The sequence below is a fragment of the Odocoileus virginianus genome, chromosome 29 (assembly GCF_023699985.2).
Source record: "Odocoileus virginianus isolate 20LAN1187 ecotype Illinois chromosome 29, Ovbor_1.2, whole genome shotgun sequence".
Classification (NCBI taxonomy): domain Eukaryota; kingdom Metazoa; phylum Chordata; class Mammalia; order Artiodactyla; family Cervidae; genus Odocoileus; species Odocoileus virginianus.
In genome coordinates, this window is record NC_069702.1 from 5,391,176 (window position 1) to 5,409,919 (window position 18,744).

Below are 18,744 nucleotides of genomic sequence, written 5' to 3' on the forward strand. Positions count from 1 at the left end.
AGGTCATACAAAATAGTTTCTCTTTTCTTCTAGTGGTTTGAAAACTTTGTTTTTCTTCATTTATATGGTTGATCCATCTGGGATTTGTATTTTGTTATGTGTTTTTGTTGTTCAGTCGCTAAATCATATCCAGTTCTTTACGACCCCATGAACTGCCGCACACCAGGCTTCCCTGTCCTTCACTATCTCCTGAAGTTTGCTCACACTCATGTCCATTAAGTGGGTGATGCCATCCAACCATCTCATCCTCTGTCACCCCCATCTCTTCCTACCCTCAGTCTTTCCCAGCATCAGGGTCTTTCCCAATGAGTTGGCTCTTTGCATCAGGTGGCCAAATTGTTGATTTTGTGAAGTTGAATCAAATTTAATTTTACATATGAAAAATCGACACTACGTATCCAATGGTCACCCTTCCCCTCCTCCCCAGCAAGGCCATCTCTTTCACAGACTCAGGCCCCATGCCTGCTTCTGCATATATGTCATCCTCCATTTGGCCACGTGGCTCTGTGTATCCACCTTCCTGTCTTTATTTTACATTATAACCTAAGCATGCCTTTGCATTATTATAAACCATGAGCAAACATTACGTTTAAAGATTCCTATTTTTTTTCTAGTGCCCATATCATGATTTCTGGTATCATTTCTCCCTCATAAGGCAGCATATTGTTCCTAGTTTTTTGGGTTTTTTTCCTATTATGAAGACTCCTATGGTGAATATTTTTGCATATAAAGCATTTACATAGTTTTGGATTATGTTCTTTGGATGGGTTCCCAGAAACAGAATTACTGAGTCAAAGGGCATGAATGCTTTTTAATGCTTTTAATTCATGGCATATATTTATTTTAAAAATTAAAGGGAATAAAGATTCTGGTAAGTTTCTAGGACTCTATTATGTCGTTGAAGCCAACTGGGCTGTGACAAGCCTGGGTCTGGGAATAGTTGCCCTGTGGAAGTTCAAGCATTTGATTTCTTTGATAGATTTTTCTCTTTTCTTTTTTCTTGCTTAACACATTTTTTTTTTTCATATATTCATTTATTCAAGCTGTCATCTGTTAAGCAACTACTAGGTACCAGCGTTAGTCACTCAGTCATGTCCGACTCTTTGCAAACCCATGGACTGTAGCCCACCAGGCTCCTCTGTCCTTGGAATTCTGCAGGCAAGAATAGTGGAGTGAGTTGCCATTTCCTTCTCCAGGGGATCTTCCTGACCCAGGTATCGAACCCGGGTCTCCTGCATTGCAGGCAGATTCTCTACCAGCTGAGCCCCCAGGCAAAGCACTAGGTATCAGGGTCTACAGCAAAGTGAATGAATGAACTTGTATTTTCCAGTAGCTTGGAAGACAACAAACAATAGACAAAAGCAAGCATGAAGGACTTCCCAGAGAAAAAACATTGACAGATTTTTTTTTTTCCAAAGTTAGCTCCTATGGATTGTTGCTGTTGTTGTTTAGTTGCTCAATTGTGTCCAACTCTTTGTGACCCCGGGGACTATATCCCACCAGGCTCCTCTGTCCATGGGATTCTCCAGGCAAGAATACTGGAGTGCCTTGCCATTTTCTTCTCCAGGGGATCTTCCCGACCCAGGGGTCGAACTCGCATCTCCTGCATTGGCAGGCAGATTCTTCAGTGACACAGTACTTGAGATTTGAATGACGAGGAAGAAAAAGACATGTCAAGTAGAGGAAAGATGTCCACTTGTGGATGGAAGAGCGATTGCAGAAGGCTCTGTGGTGGCCAAGAGTGTGGTCCCAGGTCAGAAGGAAGGTTTCTGTGGGAAGAGCCCGGCTCTGTGAGCCGTGTTCAGTGAAGTGAGCTGAGCCCGGGGGGAGAGACCAAGTCCCAGTCGTGCAGGGCAGTGGGCGCTATGGAGATAAGCAGCCATGCGACTCCAGGACAGGCGCTCAGCGGGAAGTGACGTCATCTCGTGGGGTCTTTCAGATATCGCGCAGGCTTCTTGGTAGAGCACAGGTCCAGTAAAGCCCTACATACGAACTTTCACATTTTGAACTTTCAAAGATGAGAACATGTGTTTACGTCTCCAGCCACGTCCGTTAGTGCATGTGTCTGGCGTGCATTGTCACGCGCGTGCGTCCTCTGCCAGCGGGTGTACTTTTGTGCATTTCACAGTGCAGTTCTGTATAGAGTCAGGGGTCAGTGTCTTTATTTCACGCCCAGGATGTCCGCAAGCAAGCGTGACCGCAGCAGTGATGTAGCTGGTCCTCCTGTACTTTCCAGGGTACTGTACTCTAAGAGTAACTATGTTTATTGTTTGTGTTTGTTTTTTATGTGTTATTTGTGTGAAAAGTATTGTAAACCTATTCCCGGACAGTACTATATAACCCTTTGTGTGAGTTGGGTGCCTCGGCTAACTTTGTTGCATTTACAGAGAGAACTTACCAATACGCGCTCGGAATGGAGCTCATTTGTATGTAGGGGACTTATGTACTGGGAAACAGGCTTCTGGCGGAAAGAAGGGTTAGGAAGCCAACACTGCTGTCCAGGCTGGAGGTGCTGGCGATCCAGGTGAGGCGCAGGGGTGGAGGAGGAGAGTGGTGTTGGGCCCTGTTCTAGGTTGGAAATCGATGCATGGGAACTGCTCATGGATTGGAGGTGTGGGCTTAGGGAAAGAGAGCGATCAAGAATATGTCCTATTTTGTTTTGTTTGTCATTGACTTGTTAAATAAACTTCAATCAGAGTATCCTGGATGAAGGAGAGAAAAGAAAAAGAACATGTCCTAAAAGTTTGGGCTAAGAGTAGATTGCTATTGAGAATAGCAATCTGGAGTGATGTTACTGAGTTGGAAAAGAGTAGGGAGAATAAGTTTGGGGTGTGGAGAAAATAGGGGCGGGTCTGGCTTTGGTCGTGTTTGATCTTTGGTTAGCAGATGGGGAAGTCGGTGAGGCAGGGGGAGCCAGGGGAGTCCCAGGGAGAAGCTGGGAGCTGTGATTAGACACAGCCTCAAAGGGCTCGAAGACCCCAATAAACAGATGGGTAAACTGAGAACAGCATGGAGGCCTTCCACCATGGTCCAGAGAAGCCTAATATCCTCCTTCTGAGTTTTGAGATTACGCTGGATTTCTTATGTTTGTCTTTGTGAACAAAAATCTTTTTCCCTGTTCCCAAGGAAGGAGAGGGGAAAACTTACCAATTTTCTTTCCTTGCTTCAGTCCCGGCACAAGCTTCCAGTTTTCAGTGGGGACTCTAAGAGTGATCCCTGTCGTTTGATTCCGATGCAATTGGGCAGGTCACAAAAACAAGCTTTTGCATCTTGCGGGCTTTTCCAGAAATGTTCTCTTGCTGTCTGCTGTGTTTAGGTTGGGACAGAATATCTGTGCCTGATTTCATGGTGTGGTTTTCTCAAGATACACGAATCGCTGCCTCATCAGATCGCCCTGCCACTCAGGACCTCTCACACCTAGAGGATGGGATGTAATGTGAGCTCGCTGTCCAAACTGTCCCCAGCGAGACCCAGGCTTCCAGAGTAATTCTTCATGACATCATTGGCAAAGTGGGCTTGCTCAGGGTCTCTAGTGTATTACTTTTGATATATCAGAGTGCACGTTTCCAGGTTGGAGTCTAATAGAGGAAATTTAATTATGATGAAAATACTAGTCCTTCACACAAGAATAATAGAGATGAGAACAAGGCAATGAAACTTTGCAGATAGAAACACACACTTAAGAGTCACAGTGTTCAGGCATTAAATCCCAGGGTTGCCTCTTAGTCTGTGGCCTTGGGTATATATCTTTTAAAATATTTGATTATTTATTTTTATTTACTGACTGCACCAGGTCTTAGCTGATGCAGGCAGGATCTGTAGTTGCAGAAGGCAAACTTTTAGTTGGGCCATGTGGAGTCTAGTTCCCTGACCAGGGATCGAACCCAGGCCTCCAGCTTTGGACGTTGGAAGTTCAGAGTCTTAGACACTGGATCATCAGAGAAGTCCAGTGGGTATATATCTTAACCTCCTGGACCTTCAGTTTCCCCATTTAAATTGAGATAGTAAAAGTACCAACTTGATAGGGGTACTGTGAGGACTAGAATGTAATTCCTTGTGAAACTCAAGCTGACGTTGTCACTCTTTGAAGATTTAACACACCCCACTTGTTAATAACAGACACATGAACCGAAAAAGAGAACAGATGTGTCCAACCATCATGAAGATACAGTTTTGCTTCTTTAGGGTTTTGAGAATATGCTGGCTTTAAATTAAACAAGTCTTTGTTTGTTCAAAGAAATAATTTAAATAATCAAGTAATTGAATACTTATCTATTGCTTGCCTGCCAGATGTTTGCAAATGCACAGATACAGGTAGCGATCCTGCCCTCATAAAGCTGATAGGAATTTCGATGCATGAGACAGGGCACTCAGGGCTGGTGCACTGGGAAGACCCTGAGGAATGGGATGGCGAGGGAGGTGGGAGGGGGGTTCAGGATGGGGAACACATGTACACCCATGGCTGATTCATGTCAATGTATTACAAACACCATCACAATATTGTAAAGTAGTTAGTCTCCAGTTAAAATAAATTAATTAATTTAAAAGAGACTATTAAAAACAATTAATGAAAAATGAAGTGAAAGTGTTAATCCTTCAGACATGTCCGACTCTTTGACCCCATGGATTGTAGCCTGCCAAGGTCATCTGTCCAAGGAATTTTCCAGGCAAGAATACTGGAGTGGGTAGCCATTCCCTTCTCCAAGGGATCTTCCTGACCCAGGGACTGAACCCCAGTCTCTGCATTGCAGACAGATTAAAGACAGGTTATTCTGTTACCATTTGAACCACCAGGATTTCATAATAATTGCAAGAAGCTTATTTTTGGTACCTCAACTGTATACATTTTACTCATTATTTTTAGACTATTGTAAGTAGCCTTTCTCTTTGGACTCTTTACGATTATTTAATGTTTTTGTAGGTCAAGGATGGAGATTGAAATACATGGATTTTCCAGGTGTTTGGGGCAGGGGGAGGCACTGATGTTGCTACGGCTGTAGAATCATTTCTGCCAGATGCCAAGTTCTTTCTCTCTGCCTGTTTTAATACATATCTTTCCCAAGGCAGCAGCCCAGGGGAGTGAAATGCAGGAGGTACTTTCTAAAAAGGAAGCCTTGAATTGTGAGTGAAACCCTGACATGCGATTTATTCTCTTGGTAACATGCTGCCGTTTTAGAATTTCTCTGTTAAAATAATAACTAACGTTTACTGGTAAATAAAATACAATTTAATTGAGAATAAACAAATCCTAGTTGACCATGAGAGAAAAAACAAATCAAAACTACAACCCCAGGGACATGAGATTTTTTAAAAATCCATAACATTAAATAAAAAGGAGGGATTTAAAATTCTGTGTGTCCATTACATGCTTGTGCAATTACCAGCTGGTGAGAGCAAGTGATCTTACTACTTTTATCTCTGCTTCAATGTAGAATTCCATCGATGCGGTGGAAGACCTTGCTTTGGGCTGTCTGTTCAAAAGATGAAGCCTCAAACATTCAGTGCATTAATTGGATATTGAAACAACAAAGAAGGCAGTAGAAAGTTTGAAGAACAGTGTTCTGGACAAAGGAATATCTGAGTAGCAGAGTGGTTATGAGCCTCAATTCAAGAGCCAGAGTTTGAAATCTCTCTGTTACTTGTCAGCTTTGTGATCTTAAGCAGATATTTGACTTCTCCGTGCCTCGGTTTTCTCGTCTGTCAAATGGAATGAATAGTAGGACTTATCCCCTAGGCTCACTGTGAGGTTTCAAGGAATTTGTTTTTCATTTGGCTCAGAATAGTGGCCAGCATACAATAACTGTTATGGAACTGTTTATTATTATTTTAATTTTTTTATTGGAGAACAGTTGCTCCACAATGATGTGTTGTGAAGTGAATCAGCTGTATGTGTACATATGTCCCCTGTTCCAGATTTCCTTCCAATTTAGGTCACCACAGAGTACTCTAGAGGCTTCCCTGTGCTATAGAGAAGGTTCTCATTAGTCATCTGTTTTATACGTGGTATCATAGTGTATAAAGGTCAATCCCGATCTCCCAATTCATCCCTCCACTACTTTCCCTCCTTGCTGTCCACACGTTTGTTCTCTATGGCTGTGTCTTTATTCCTGTCCTGCAAATAGGTTCATCTGTACCATTTTTCTAGATTCCACATACATGTGTTAATATACAATGTTGGTTTGTTTCTTTCTTTCTTTCTGACTTACTTCACTCTGTATGACCATCTTATTAAATGTAGCTAATTTGACATGCACATGGTTTGGTACAAGACTCCTAGGTTTGGAGAAATTGATGGAAGCAAGACCTTATTGAGAGAGAAAATGAAAGACGTGCGCCCCTCTTCAGTCCGAGAGGGCCCTCCTCTAGAAAGGGAAAGGCAGGAGATTTGGGATTATCAAGGTCTTCTGTCTCAAAATATGCCTGTGACGGGCAGAGACACTTAGAGAAAGCAAGTCCGGCCAAGTGTGTGTCCGCTTCGGTCATGGAGTCACAGGTGTTCCTCTCCAGTGTTTTCTGAGAGAAGCCAGCTGACATGTGTCAGATGGGAGGGACCGCAGTGGTCAGAGAGAAATGAATAGTGTGCTGTCTGCGTGTGCCTATGGACGAGACGGTAGGGTTGTGGGATGAGGTGTCATCATTTTCTAGAATCTCAAGGTACAGAGGAAAGCCAGCGCCCTCCGCATCCTCCTCCAGACCCCTTCATACCCTTTCCTCCACTTTGACCTGTTTTAAGTTTATTTTCATAGAAAACAAAACAAAACAAAAACCGCACAATTTTCAAGCAACAGCTCTATGTATAGTTCATTCTTCAGAGGGGGTGTATGTGCGCCACGTGACAAGTGGTTGCCATGGTAATTTCTCATTATTGTTGAATTGAAAAATAATTACTCTGGCAAAAATCCCACATAACCTGTCAGTACTGAAGTTAGAGTTGCCCGGGGGCAACCCTGGCACCCGGATCCTGTTTTTGGTGGAGAGGGGCAGGGACGGGAGTGGACGCAAATCCAGGACGGGAGCGAAACGCGTTTGTGGGTTTTTTTGAATCTAATTAAGACACTCTTTGCTATTTGACCCGAGTGCATCTCTCCTCCTGGTATATGATCTGGCTGCCGGGGCTACGTGGGCTCACCTGTGAGATGAGACAGAAGGACCGGGGGCTTTCGTCGCAGAAATGCATATGGGGGATTATTTACAGTGGAGAAGCGCCACTGGTGTTTTTACCTAATTAAAATGTACAGGGCCTGTCAGCACCAGGCTCCATGCCTGAGCTCAGGCTGAGTTCATTTCGTCTTTCTTTACCTGGAGGCTGCGCTCTGCTATTGTGACTTTCCAGCTTAGGGAAAAGAATCCACTCTTTACTTATCAATATTCACTAACTAGTAAACAAGCTCTGCTCAGAGACTGAGCAATAGCAAGGGTTGAAAGGACCTCTCTGTTTGGAAAAGGGAGGCGTGACCTCCACAGAAGCCTGGCGGCGGGGCGTATGGAGTTAGGTGCCTCCCATTCCCTACTTTTGGGCCCACCTGTTGGGACCTTTGGTCCTCACTCATCCTGTCTCATGAGTCATTTTGGAGGACCCTAGCGACTGTGCTTCCTTTCTTGTGCTGTGGCAAGAAACCCTCCTTTTGGCTAACGAAGCCCTGTGATACACGCTGCCTTGAAGAGAATGCTAAGCAAAGTTTTATGAGTGGCGGTCTTTGATCGCTGCACCTTCTTTGGACGTTTGGATGCTCATCCTTCTCCTAGCAGAGCCGGACTCTGTTTTGTAATTATGTTGATGCTGTTGTTAGATCCCACTGAAATACATCCTTAGAAATGCTCTTTGCTTCAGCTCTACCAGTGCAAGTTCAGACCACAAGTCTTCAGTCTGGAAGCGCAGGGACCTGCTAATGGAAAAGCACACAGTCTATGCCTAGGTGTGGGCATTTCACCCCGGAGACGTTCTGACACTTTAGCACAGCGGGGCACGCAGATACTGCCTCCAGCATTGCTGTGATGGCAAAACATTAGAAACTGTCTAGAGGTCATTAGTAGCAAAATGCTTAAATAAAATATATTCTGTTCATTCAGTGTGCTACCATGTAGCTTATATAAGGAAAGAAGAGACTCTAATATATCAAATAGAGAGGTCTCCAAAACACAATGTTGAAAAAAAGCAAGTTTAAAAAAGGAAACTTAATGTATGACATCATTTAAATGAAATATTAAAGACAGAAAACAGGACTGCATGTTAATGGAGTTATGTATGTGTATATATACATATATACACACATACATATATATGCACACAGATGGGCTTCCCATGTGGTTCAGCTGGTAAAGATCTGCCTGCAGTGCACGGGTTCGATCCCCGGGTCGGGAAGATCCCCTGGAGGAGGGAAAGGCTGCCCACTCCAGCATTCTGACCTGGAGAATTCCATGGACTATAAAGTTCATGGTTGCAAAGAGTCGGACATCACTGAGTGACTTTCACTTTCACACAAAAGATGGACTGTGAAGTGCTATATGATTTTCACGAGACGGTTGTTTATGGGAGTCTGGGGGAAGGGAGAGAAGAACCGAGCTGGCTATGGAGACCCGGGACGTCGATTTTTATTTATAATTTTTCATTCCTTTTAAAAAGGAAAAAAGATATTATTTTAATAATGATTGATTATTAAACTATTATTTAAGTTATTAAACCATCTGGATAATGGAGCCGTGGGTCTTCATCGTGTTATCCTCCATTCTCTGTTTTTACAAATTGATAAAATAAAACTTCTCTCATTTGAGTTACGATCAATGAAGTGTATTCACCTAATGAACATGCCGCTGAGAAGAGCAGAAAAAGATGCCCACAGGTGGTTCAGTGGAACAGCAGTATGAGTGAGCAGTCCTCCCTGCGTCCGTGTGAACTTGTCACATGCGTGGCTGGTGCATCCACTGATAGCAAGGGAGGCAGCAGTAATATGACAGAGACAGGGCCTCTTGTATGATGTCCTGGTTCCCTAGCCACGGAGTTTAGATTTAAGTTTCCTCCAGTCTTCGAGGAAGAATCTCACTCACGATACGGGTATGGCCTCTCCGTTTCTTCTACTCCTTAACTGTAGATGGGAGATCTGTTGAGGATGGAGAGACACTTAATACCAGGTCCTTTCCTTAAGCGTCTGCTATGGCAGTCACAAGGTTAGATAAATGTATTGGATTGCCCAAAAAGTACGTTCTGGTTTTTCTGTACCATCCGAAGGAAAAGCTCGAACGAAATTTTTGGCCAAGCCAGTATATTTCAAGGCAGTGATTCAATTATAATTTGACCCATACTCTAACTGCGTAGAGGTGTCCAGCTTTTCTAGCACAGGAGACAGGGAAAAAGGAATCCAAGGACTGAGACTTGGTCTTTGCTGGACATGCCCATCCAAAAGAACAATATATGCAAAGATGAGGGGGCGGGAAATGGTTAATAAGGGACCCTTGGTTTGAAAAGCTAAATTGCTGGATCCTTTGACTCCACACAGGCCAACTCCTCACTATGCTAGTACCCAGAAGGATAATAATGGCTTTTCTCTGGTTTGCCTGATGGCTGGGCAATAAAGAAATCTGCCTGCAATGCAGGAGATGCAGGAGATGTGGGTTCAATCCCTGGATCGGGAAGATCTCCTGGAGAAGGGGATGGCTACCCACTCCAGTGTTCTTGCCTGGAGAATCCCATGGACAGAGAAGTCTGTTGGGCTACGACTGAGTCACAAAGAGTCAGACAGGTCTAAGGAAATGAACACACCTGGATCGAATATGTTTTACAATATATCCACCAAATATTGTATCTATTGTATCTGGCAGTACCTGCTATGCATGGCCACCCCACATACCCCAGAACAAAACCTCAGGCTCTTGGTTTGTTTTTAAGAGTATTTGTTATAACCTTTACTGCTAAATCTTGAGAGGTTGATCTTGACCTGCCGGTGAGTCTCAAGGCCTTTCCTGGTTAATCTCTATGTTGGTTTGAATTGAGGGGTTGCTTTCATGGAGGGATGGTGAAGTCTGGTGGGCTGCCGTCTATGGGGTCACACAGAGTCAGGCATGACTGAAGCGACTTAGCAGCAGGAGCAGCAGCTTCATGGAGAATTGGCAGCATCCTGCCTGCCCTCACCTCTTAGGGGAAACCAGGCTTCCCGAGCTCCTCTATGGAATCCTGGCTGCTAAACAGCCTTGGAAAGTTTCTGCATGCAGCCTTTTACTGGTCAGTTGACTGGACTTGACCATACAGCCTGCTCCCAATAGAACTTCCTGGATCATTCATTTCTCTGCTGATGGAGGCACCACATTTGCAATCAGGAGGCGGAAGTGCTAGCCTGTGCATAGAAAGGCAGAATCATGACCAGTCACTCTCTGTTACCTTTCCTTGGTCTCTCTCACGTGTGGTCAAGCAGAGCCCTGTTGCCTCTGTCTGCAAGGCTCACGCCATCTGGATGACTGACATCTAGAAATCTAATGTGGCAGCACTGATTTTTTACCATTGCCCACAGCTCATGAGGTTGTTAGCTCAGCTCTGTGACTGAGAACTGAGATTCCACCTGTCACATTGCTAGATCTTCTGCTAGAAATTTCACATTTGGTTCAGCATGGGTCTTTTTTTTTTTTTTTTTTAGCATGGGTCTTTATAATTGTATTTCAGCTGCTCCCTGGACTCCTGGCCTAGCTACTATGAAGATTTCTCTCATAAAACTGCTTCACTGATCCCAGGAACTATACTAGCCAGTGAATGGCAGGAGCGGGTGTTTAAAGAGAAGGTTTATTTTCAGAAAAAAACACATGAAGATGGGGGAAGGGGACAAAATCTGGACGAACTGGAGGAGATCCGCTGAAGCAAAATTTCCTGCAGCCAATGCCAGCCTCTTCTACTCTTGCTTGTTGTTTTCCATCTAAGGTGAAAATCACTTTTTGAGCAGAACTGTTTGGTAAAAAACATGGGCTGGTCAGTTCATCAATTATACAAATCCACTGCTGTAGTGAGCGAGGCTCTGCATGTATGTGGACAAGGGGGTGTGGGGATCTTCTGTACTTTCCTCTTAATTTTGCTGTGAACAGAAAACTACTCCAGAAAGATTAAATCCATTAAAAAAAAATAGGCTAGAATTAGCAGACTTTCATCAGCTAGAAAGTGGTGAAGCTAAAGTTCCCCTGTCATTGTGTTGTGTGTGGACTAAGGGAACCACAATATGGAATTTAGCTTCACCACTTTCTAGCTGATGATCTTGATTGAGAAGTTTAAGTTTTTTGAAATTCAGATTCTCTACTTATAGGTATCTTAGGGTCAAAGAAGACCATAATAAATAACAATAGCTTCCATTTATTGAGCAACAATTATGCGCCAGACAGTTACTCCCTAGGCTCCGAAGTCCACTGCAGCGATTGTTCCCAGTTTGCAAATGAGTAAATGGAGGCAAGGAAGCTGGCGTCTTGACTTAGGTCATCAGTGAATAAGAGGCAAAATTTATGTGTTGAAGCCAATGTAACATAGAGGTAAAGGTATAAATCCTCTGCTGAACTGTTCTGTTTTTAATAACTGATTTAATAACGAGCTAGTGATTGCCTGTCATCTTAAACCAATCCTCGAGAACAGTCCCCGTGTATGTGATGTTTGCTTGTGAACAAACTCATCTTTCTACATAAATCCAGGTAGCAATACCTGTATCCTTTCATAGGGATATTTACATCGCGGAATGCCACAGGCCACACACAATCTTTTTTTTTTTAAATAAATTATCTTTAAAAAATGTAGTCTCCTTAACCTGATTGTAATATTGTGGTTTCTGTTTGTAAAATCGGGCTCTTAAAAGAACAAAGTGAAAGAAAGAGAAAAAAGGCTGAGTACATTTTACATTACCTGCAAACCCTTTTCTTAAAAACTGTCACAGTATTCCAAAACATGTTTATTACATCTCCCCAAATATGTTCCCCAGAATTAATTTTCACTCACTTTGCATTAGCTCGTTTATGGAATTGGAATTTGGTCCCCATTTGAGGCAATTAATTTGAGGAGTGACCACACGCCCGCCCACGCTCCCTCCAGAACACCCACACACATATGCAGAGTCCCAAGCCTCCGGTGACTGGGTTTCTCTGCCTTTTTCCCTTTCTCAGCTCCTCTCTGAGATATTTTCCGCTCTCACCTGCTAAATAAATCATCTGTCTCTTTGCAGGACAGCGACAACCTCTGGTGGGATGCGTTTGCCACCGAGTTTTTTGAAGATGATGCCACATTAACCCTTTCATTTTGTTTGGAAGATGGACCAAAGCGATACAGTAAGAAAGCGGTTTCTTTTCTCTAATATTTCCTCTTTTTTTTTTTCTTTGCACCTGAAAGAAAACCACAGGGGTCTTCAGAGAATAGAACGGTGCTGACAGGCTGACAGTATTCCCTGCCCTCGTGCCTCTGATCAAGGCATTGTCACCCGGTGATGAGGTGTTTCCGTTGCAGCTTAGGATGTCTCGGCATTTGCCTGTTTCGAGAGCGAGGCAGATCTGAACCAAGTTCCCCAGTGATAGGTGGGAGCTGAATTGGGGACAGTTGTCACCCCTCACTTCCCTGCAAACCTTCTGTACCCTTGACAGCTCATACTTCAGACGAACCGTGTTGCTTCTCAAGTTTCCTTAAAAAAAAAAAAAAAAGTTTTACAGTCACGGTATCAGCCACATCCTTCTAATCCCCTCTTATCAATTATCTCAAGTATTTATTTGACAAGTGCTATGTTGTCTTGCGGGCGGGGGAGGCCACAGCTGCTTGGAACACACACTTTGGGATTCCTGTTGACAGAATTTATAGTTCCTTGTCTTTCCAGCGAGTGATAACTCTGTAAAGAACCACAAATTACAGCCCATGGCACCTTGGGTAACAGCTGATCTGTCTTGATTAGGTTCAGCCAACTTGTCAGAGATGAGATTTGCTAGTTATGCTGGAAGACCGAGAGGCACAGATACATCAGCACAAAAGCAATTAATGTCCGGTTAGATCAGTGAGAGATGCGTTTTCAGAAATCAGTGTTGCGCAGTAGGAAAGGACCTGTCTGTCAGAGGATAAAACATCCCAAATGTCACAAACACAGACCTGATAATGGGAGCAAGTCACAGTATGCACAAACGGGTCGGTTCAGAGCTTTGGGTAATTGATAGGTAATAGCAGTCTTGATAAACACCATGAAAAGATCCAATGGTTTCTAAATGTATTGCAAAGCAATTAGTGTACAATAAGTATATTTTCTTTTCTTAATGTTACAGGACTTTAGATAACTTAGTATTTGGATCTATTGCAAGATGAGTTGATTCATTATGCCAATACATGCATGGTGATTTTGCAAAAGTGGCAAACGTGGGGAGCAGGACAGCTTCCTCGATGGAAGCCCAGAGCCAGGAGCGTCTCTTTAGATTTGTATATTGCAGGCTTTTAGAGGTGGGGGACATGTTCAATACATATTTTGTATGAGAGGGGCAGCTACTGTGCCAGACAGGGTGCTGTTCCAGAATGTCTTTACATTTGACATAAGGACGCCTGTTGCAAGCACCAGCAAACCCACTTCACCAGGGTCCTAATGAGTTCACTGGCTTTTCTGTGCGTGGGTGCTCCCAACCTCCTCACACCCCAGAGAGTGGGAGAGTCGAAGCTACTATCTCAGAATTCCCTGGGAGATGAATGAACTCAGCAATCCAGCAGTTACTCTCTCCCCAAAAGCCTACCTGATCAATGATGAATAATTGCGAACCAAGCAGTCATCCATCCTCCGAGCCTTATTTTTTTTCTGAGGCATAAGCTCAGATAACTTCAAGTTACCGTTGTTTCATGTTCCTGTGCTTATTTGTGTGTGTGTGAATCCATCAGGGTCTGCTCGGGGAACTAGAATTACTAATAAAACAGACTCTCAGTCTTCCATCTGTCCACCCCTGACCCCAACATCATTTGGGGGGGTGAGGCATGATCAGGGCTCGTTGAAGATCTTATATGCACATACAGGAGTGCCTGCCTGACAACCAGCCATTGTTGCCCAGGCTTCTTTGTTTCTCTGAGCCAAAATATTTCCCGAGCGGCAGAGAGAAACAAAGATGATTGACAGTCTGGAGCCGAGTCTCATCAGCTGCTTTGCTGACAGCCGGGTGATGTGCGCACGCTGCTGATGTGCGGGCTAGTGACAGCTGATTGACAGCTGAGGACCGGGAGATAGGGAAGATGAAGGATGCTTGGAACGTCTGACACGCACTGTTTATGCAGCGCTCCGAGCATCTCGCGGCCACCTTAACCCGTTGGCGGTCCAGGCACACTGCGCCGGCTGGGCAGGGAAAACGCATGCTGGCCCCGTGCTGGGGGCTGCAGCCTTTTCTTGACACCTTGCAGGGAGCTGAGAGCTGTGTATTTCTGAGGGAGAAAGTAGGACTTGGCTATTACATTTGTATATGTAAGACATTTCTGCAAATTACTTTCATTCTAAGTACCAAGAAATATTCCAGGTGAGGTTTGCTTAACCCTTACTAGAAAAAAAACTTTTCCTTCTCCCTCCCTATCTCTGTGTTTTCAGAGGGTCTCTCAGGTATCTCGAAGCTACCGTAAATCCTGTAATATGCGTTTACTTGTTTATTTGTTGCCTGTCATCCTTTTATTTATTGCTGAATTCTCAAGTTAACACAGAAACTGGCACAAGACTCATTGAATGACTGACATTTTGGGGGAAAATTTTATACCACCAAACAGAATGCTGAGGTCTTACCAAGAGGGAAGACCTTACCAGACCTTACTGAGGTCTTTGCGCTTCTTTAAATGGGGAGAACTCAATCCAAAATGCTCTGCTGGGTTTTCAAATAAGCTTTAGGGTGTGGTTGGATCTATTTTAAGTTGTACGGTTGGGAGGGGGATGAGATGGTTGGGTGGCATCACCGACTGGATGGATATGAGCTTGAGCAAGCTCTGGGAGTTGGTGATGGACAGCCTGGCATGTCGCAGTCCATGGGGTCTCAAAGTCGGACACAACTGAACAACTGAACTGAACTGCACTGAATCATATAATAATTCAGAAAATTATGTTTGGGAAGATATACTACTCTTCCATTTATTATTTATTTTTTGGCTGTGTGGCATCCAGGATCTTAGTTCTCTGACCAGGGATCGAACCCCTGTCTCCTGCATTGGGACTGAGGAGTCCTAACCACTGGCCTGTCAGCTAAGTCCCATTGCTCTGCCTTTTAGAAAGCCCCTGTTGCTCCCTCCACCTGGGTCCCTACTCTCCTGATGGGAATGGCCTCCCTCCCCAGGTCGGGTGTGATCAGGACTGCTGATGGAGACTGCTGCCATCTTCCTAGAAGACTGGGGTGTAGTTGATGAGGCGAGGACCCTGGAAAATGTCTGCCATCGGGCTGGGCAGTGCCTAAGGTTATGTGCCTGCCGCTGCCTTGTGAGCCATCCTGAAGGTGTTTTCCCAGCAGCTGGAGAAACCCACAGTCCAGGGAGGTGGTTTCTCTTTGGGTGGGGTGGACTCTCAAATGGGGAAGAGGGCCAGGTGGAAGAGATTCTCTCTTGGTCGGCAAGCCCATGGTTAAAGACCAGGAGAGCTGAAGTGTCTTTTCTGGTAGTGGACCCTTCCTTGGCCCCCAGAGCCCCAGCTGGTGAGTCGAGAGGCCTCAGGCTGACCACCTCCAAAGTCAGAGTCAGGACACCCCAGCCCACCCCATCCTACCCGTTAATTTCCCACCACAAAGGGGGAAGAAATGGGTTTGTCAATTCACACATTTCTGAAAACACCAGTCGCAAATAATAGCGTGTCTTACTTGACGGAGAAGACAAATGAGAAGAGGACGGGGATGGCAGAGCCTCTGCACGCTGGTTTTGCGGTTTTAAGGTGGTGCGTGATTTTCTCCTCCATGTTGCCCGGAAGTGGCCGTTCTTAGGTTGCCTGCTCACCGTTAGTATCAAGCGAGGGTTGCTATTCCTCCGCACCTTTTCTGGGCATGGAGCCGAACTGTGGACACAGTCTCCCCAGCTCCTGGTGACCAGCTCAGACACTTTTGGTAAAGACACTGGTTAACCCCCTAAAGAGACCTAGGTTCACGTCCAGGGTCACAATGGCTGTATTCTTCATCTGTAGGAAATACGTGATTCCCAGTTCATTCAGGAAAGGGTTCTCTGCTGGGAGAGATGCATGGAGAAAGTTCTCCTGTGTTCCATGGAGACAGTGGAGAGGCTGGGAGCCAGTTGGATATATTCAACAATAGAAGCACACAAGGGTTCAGTGTGAACATTCTTGAGTCTTAACTTATACTTTGATAATTAAACAGACCTCTTTCCTCATCTGTAAAACGGACTCAATACTGCCATCACTGTCTTGTGGTGAAAATGAAAGGAGACAAGATGATCAAAGACCCTTGGAGCATTTGAACAATGTGGCAGTCAGCACTATTATTATTTTTTTTAATATTTATTTAGGGCTTTTTGTGGCTCAGATGGTAGAAAAATCTGCCTGCAATGCAGGAGACCTGGGTTACATCCCTGCCTTGGGAAGATCACCTAGAGAAGGAATTGCTTACCCACGCCAGTATTCTTGCCTGGAGCATTCCATGGAGAAAGGAGCCTGGCGGGCTACAATCCTTGGGGTCCCAAAGAGTCAGACATGACTGAGCCACTAACATTTTCACTTTTCTTTATTGCTTTGGGTGCATCGGGTCTTAACTGCGGCATGCAGACTCTTTGACTGTGGCATGTGGGCTTCTCGAGATGCGGCGCGTGAGCTCCGGAGAGTGATGGCTCAGAAGCTGTAGCCTGTGGGCTTCGTTGCCCCGTGACATGTGGGGTCTTAGTTCCCAGACCAGGGATCACACCCATGTCCCCTGCACTGGAAGGCGGATTCTTAATCACTGGACTGCCAGGGAAGTCCCCACTGTTATTACTGATAACAATGCACAGCGTGGCTGACACTGCAGTTTCTGTGCATTGGAGAGGCTTGCCGTGGTCAAGTCCTTATCAGGTACCCAGGGCTTGCTGGGCAGCCGGGAGCCCACAGACAGCTTTGCTGGGCAATTCCTGCTGAAATGCAGCATTGAAGTGACCACCTCCTCTCAGGTTTCCACTGCAGAAAACCCACGGTCATCGCTGCTAAGTGAAGTGGGAGGGGAGGTGGGAGATGAAGTGAAGAGTGACTGAGTGTGTGTGGGCTCTGGGCTTTGGGGGCTGAAGACTCCAAACTCTACACTATGTCCAGGTTGGCCTTGCTTTGGAAATTTGGTGGGGAGGGCAGATGCAAATACTAAAATGCCGTCTTATTTGGGGACACTTCTCATTGCCCCGAATTTCTTTTTTTTAAATTTTATCCCCCACATTATTTTTAGGGAGAGGTGCGTGGTTCAGGCAGGAGTTCTGGGTCTGATACCTGGATTCAGACCCACCTTTGTCTTTTACTTGGTTACTATAAAGCTGTTTTATCCCAGCTTCAGCTCGTTTGGACAGAGTTCATGCATGTATGCTCTGTCATGTCTGACTCTTTGGGACCCCATGGACTGTAGCCTGCCAGACTCCCCTGTCCATGGGATTTTCCAGGCAAGAATACTGAAGTGGGCTGTCATTTCCTTCTCCAGGGGAATCTTCCCAATCCAGGGATCAAACCCACGTCCCCAGCGTCTCCTGCATTGGCAGGCGGATTCTTTACCACTGAGCCACCCTGTTTTTTACTACCTGTGTGATTTGGTCCAAGTCATTTTCGAAGAATCAGCAGCCTCCTTTGCAAAAGCAAGGGTTTGATGAGATGACGCGTGTAAATTTCTTAGCAGAGTTTCTAGCACACAGAAAATGCTCCATAAACAGCTGTTGTTTTTCAATTGAATTCCAATGAGTGTACCTCGGCGTCTCGATTGAGATCGAGGGCAACAACACAGTCGTCACTAATCCTTTATATATTGTTTGTAATTTGAGGGTGACGGGTTCCAGTAATTTGCCATCTTATAACTCATATTATAGTGAGTGCCACATTCCTTCCAGAGTAAAGGTCTCTGGCAGGACCACACACCTTTATAGTCACATGAGCCGAAGACTACTTTTGTTTCCTCTGTGGCTTCTGGGGGTTTGTTTATTTCACTGTCCAAAAGCAGAAAGTTGTTTGGGGACATGCCATCAGTCTCCGTACTGTTTTCCTTAGTCATCAGCTCCCACTAGATGTTTGAAGACCTGCACATCAGCCCCTCTGTGGAGCAGTTTCTACACATCTTACTTCCCTTTTACTTTTTTTTTTTTCTTTTTTCCCTTTTATTCTGAAAATTCTGATGGCAGTGCGATATTGACGCAGTTCTTCAGTTTTGTCTTGTAATATGTGCTTTTATGTGAGGTGTATTTGGATGTGTGCCCTTAAGGTAGAGAAATTCTATAAGGCCCAAGTAGCTTGCCTATCTCTGGTTGCTTTTTTTTTTCCCCCTGGTTTATATTGGTTCACCTCGTCCAGCTGTGTTTTTATTGTGCTTGCTATATCGGAATTCTGAAAACATGTTCCCCCACTTTCTTTCTCTCTCTGCAATATCACCTTACATGATTAAAAATATGTTTCTAGGAAAATCATTCCTTGAATTAACATTTTGACACCACACTTAATAACCATTAGGATATGAACATGGGTGTGTGTTTTTTAGTAGTACACCTATATATTTTCTTTTTTTTATTCTTCAACTAAAGAACATTTTATTTAAAATTTTTTTACGATGCTGTGTTGGCTTCTGCCATACAGCAGTGTGAATCAGCCATAATGA

General features: G+C 44.5%; 1 protein-coding gene across 7 annotated transcripts in view; it reads left to right on the forward strand.

Moving 5' to 3' along the window:
* LDB2 (LIM domain binding 2) overlaps positions 1 to 18,744 on the forward strand; it is a 437,523-nt gene that overhangs the window by 146,782 nt on the left and 271,997 nt on the right. For all 7 annotated transcript variants that reach the window (XM_070458086.1, XM_070458082.1, XM_070458083.1 and 4 more), the window contains exon 2: positions 12,180 to 12,282. In XM_070458086.1, the coding sequence (XP_070314187.1) occupies positions 12,180 to 12,282 (103 nt within the window). The remainder of the gene's footprint in view (positions 1 to 12,179; positions 12,283 to 18,744) is intronic.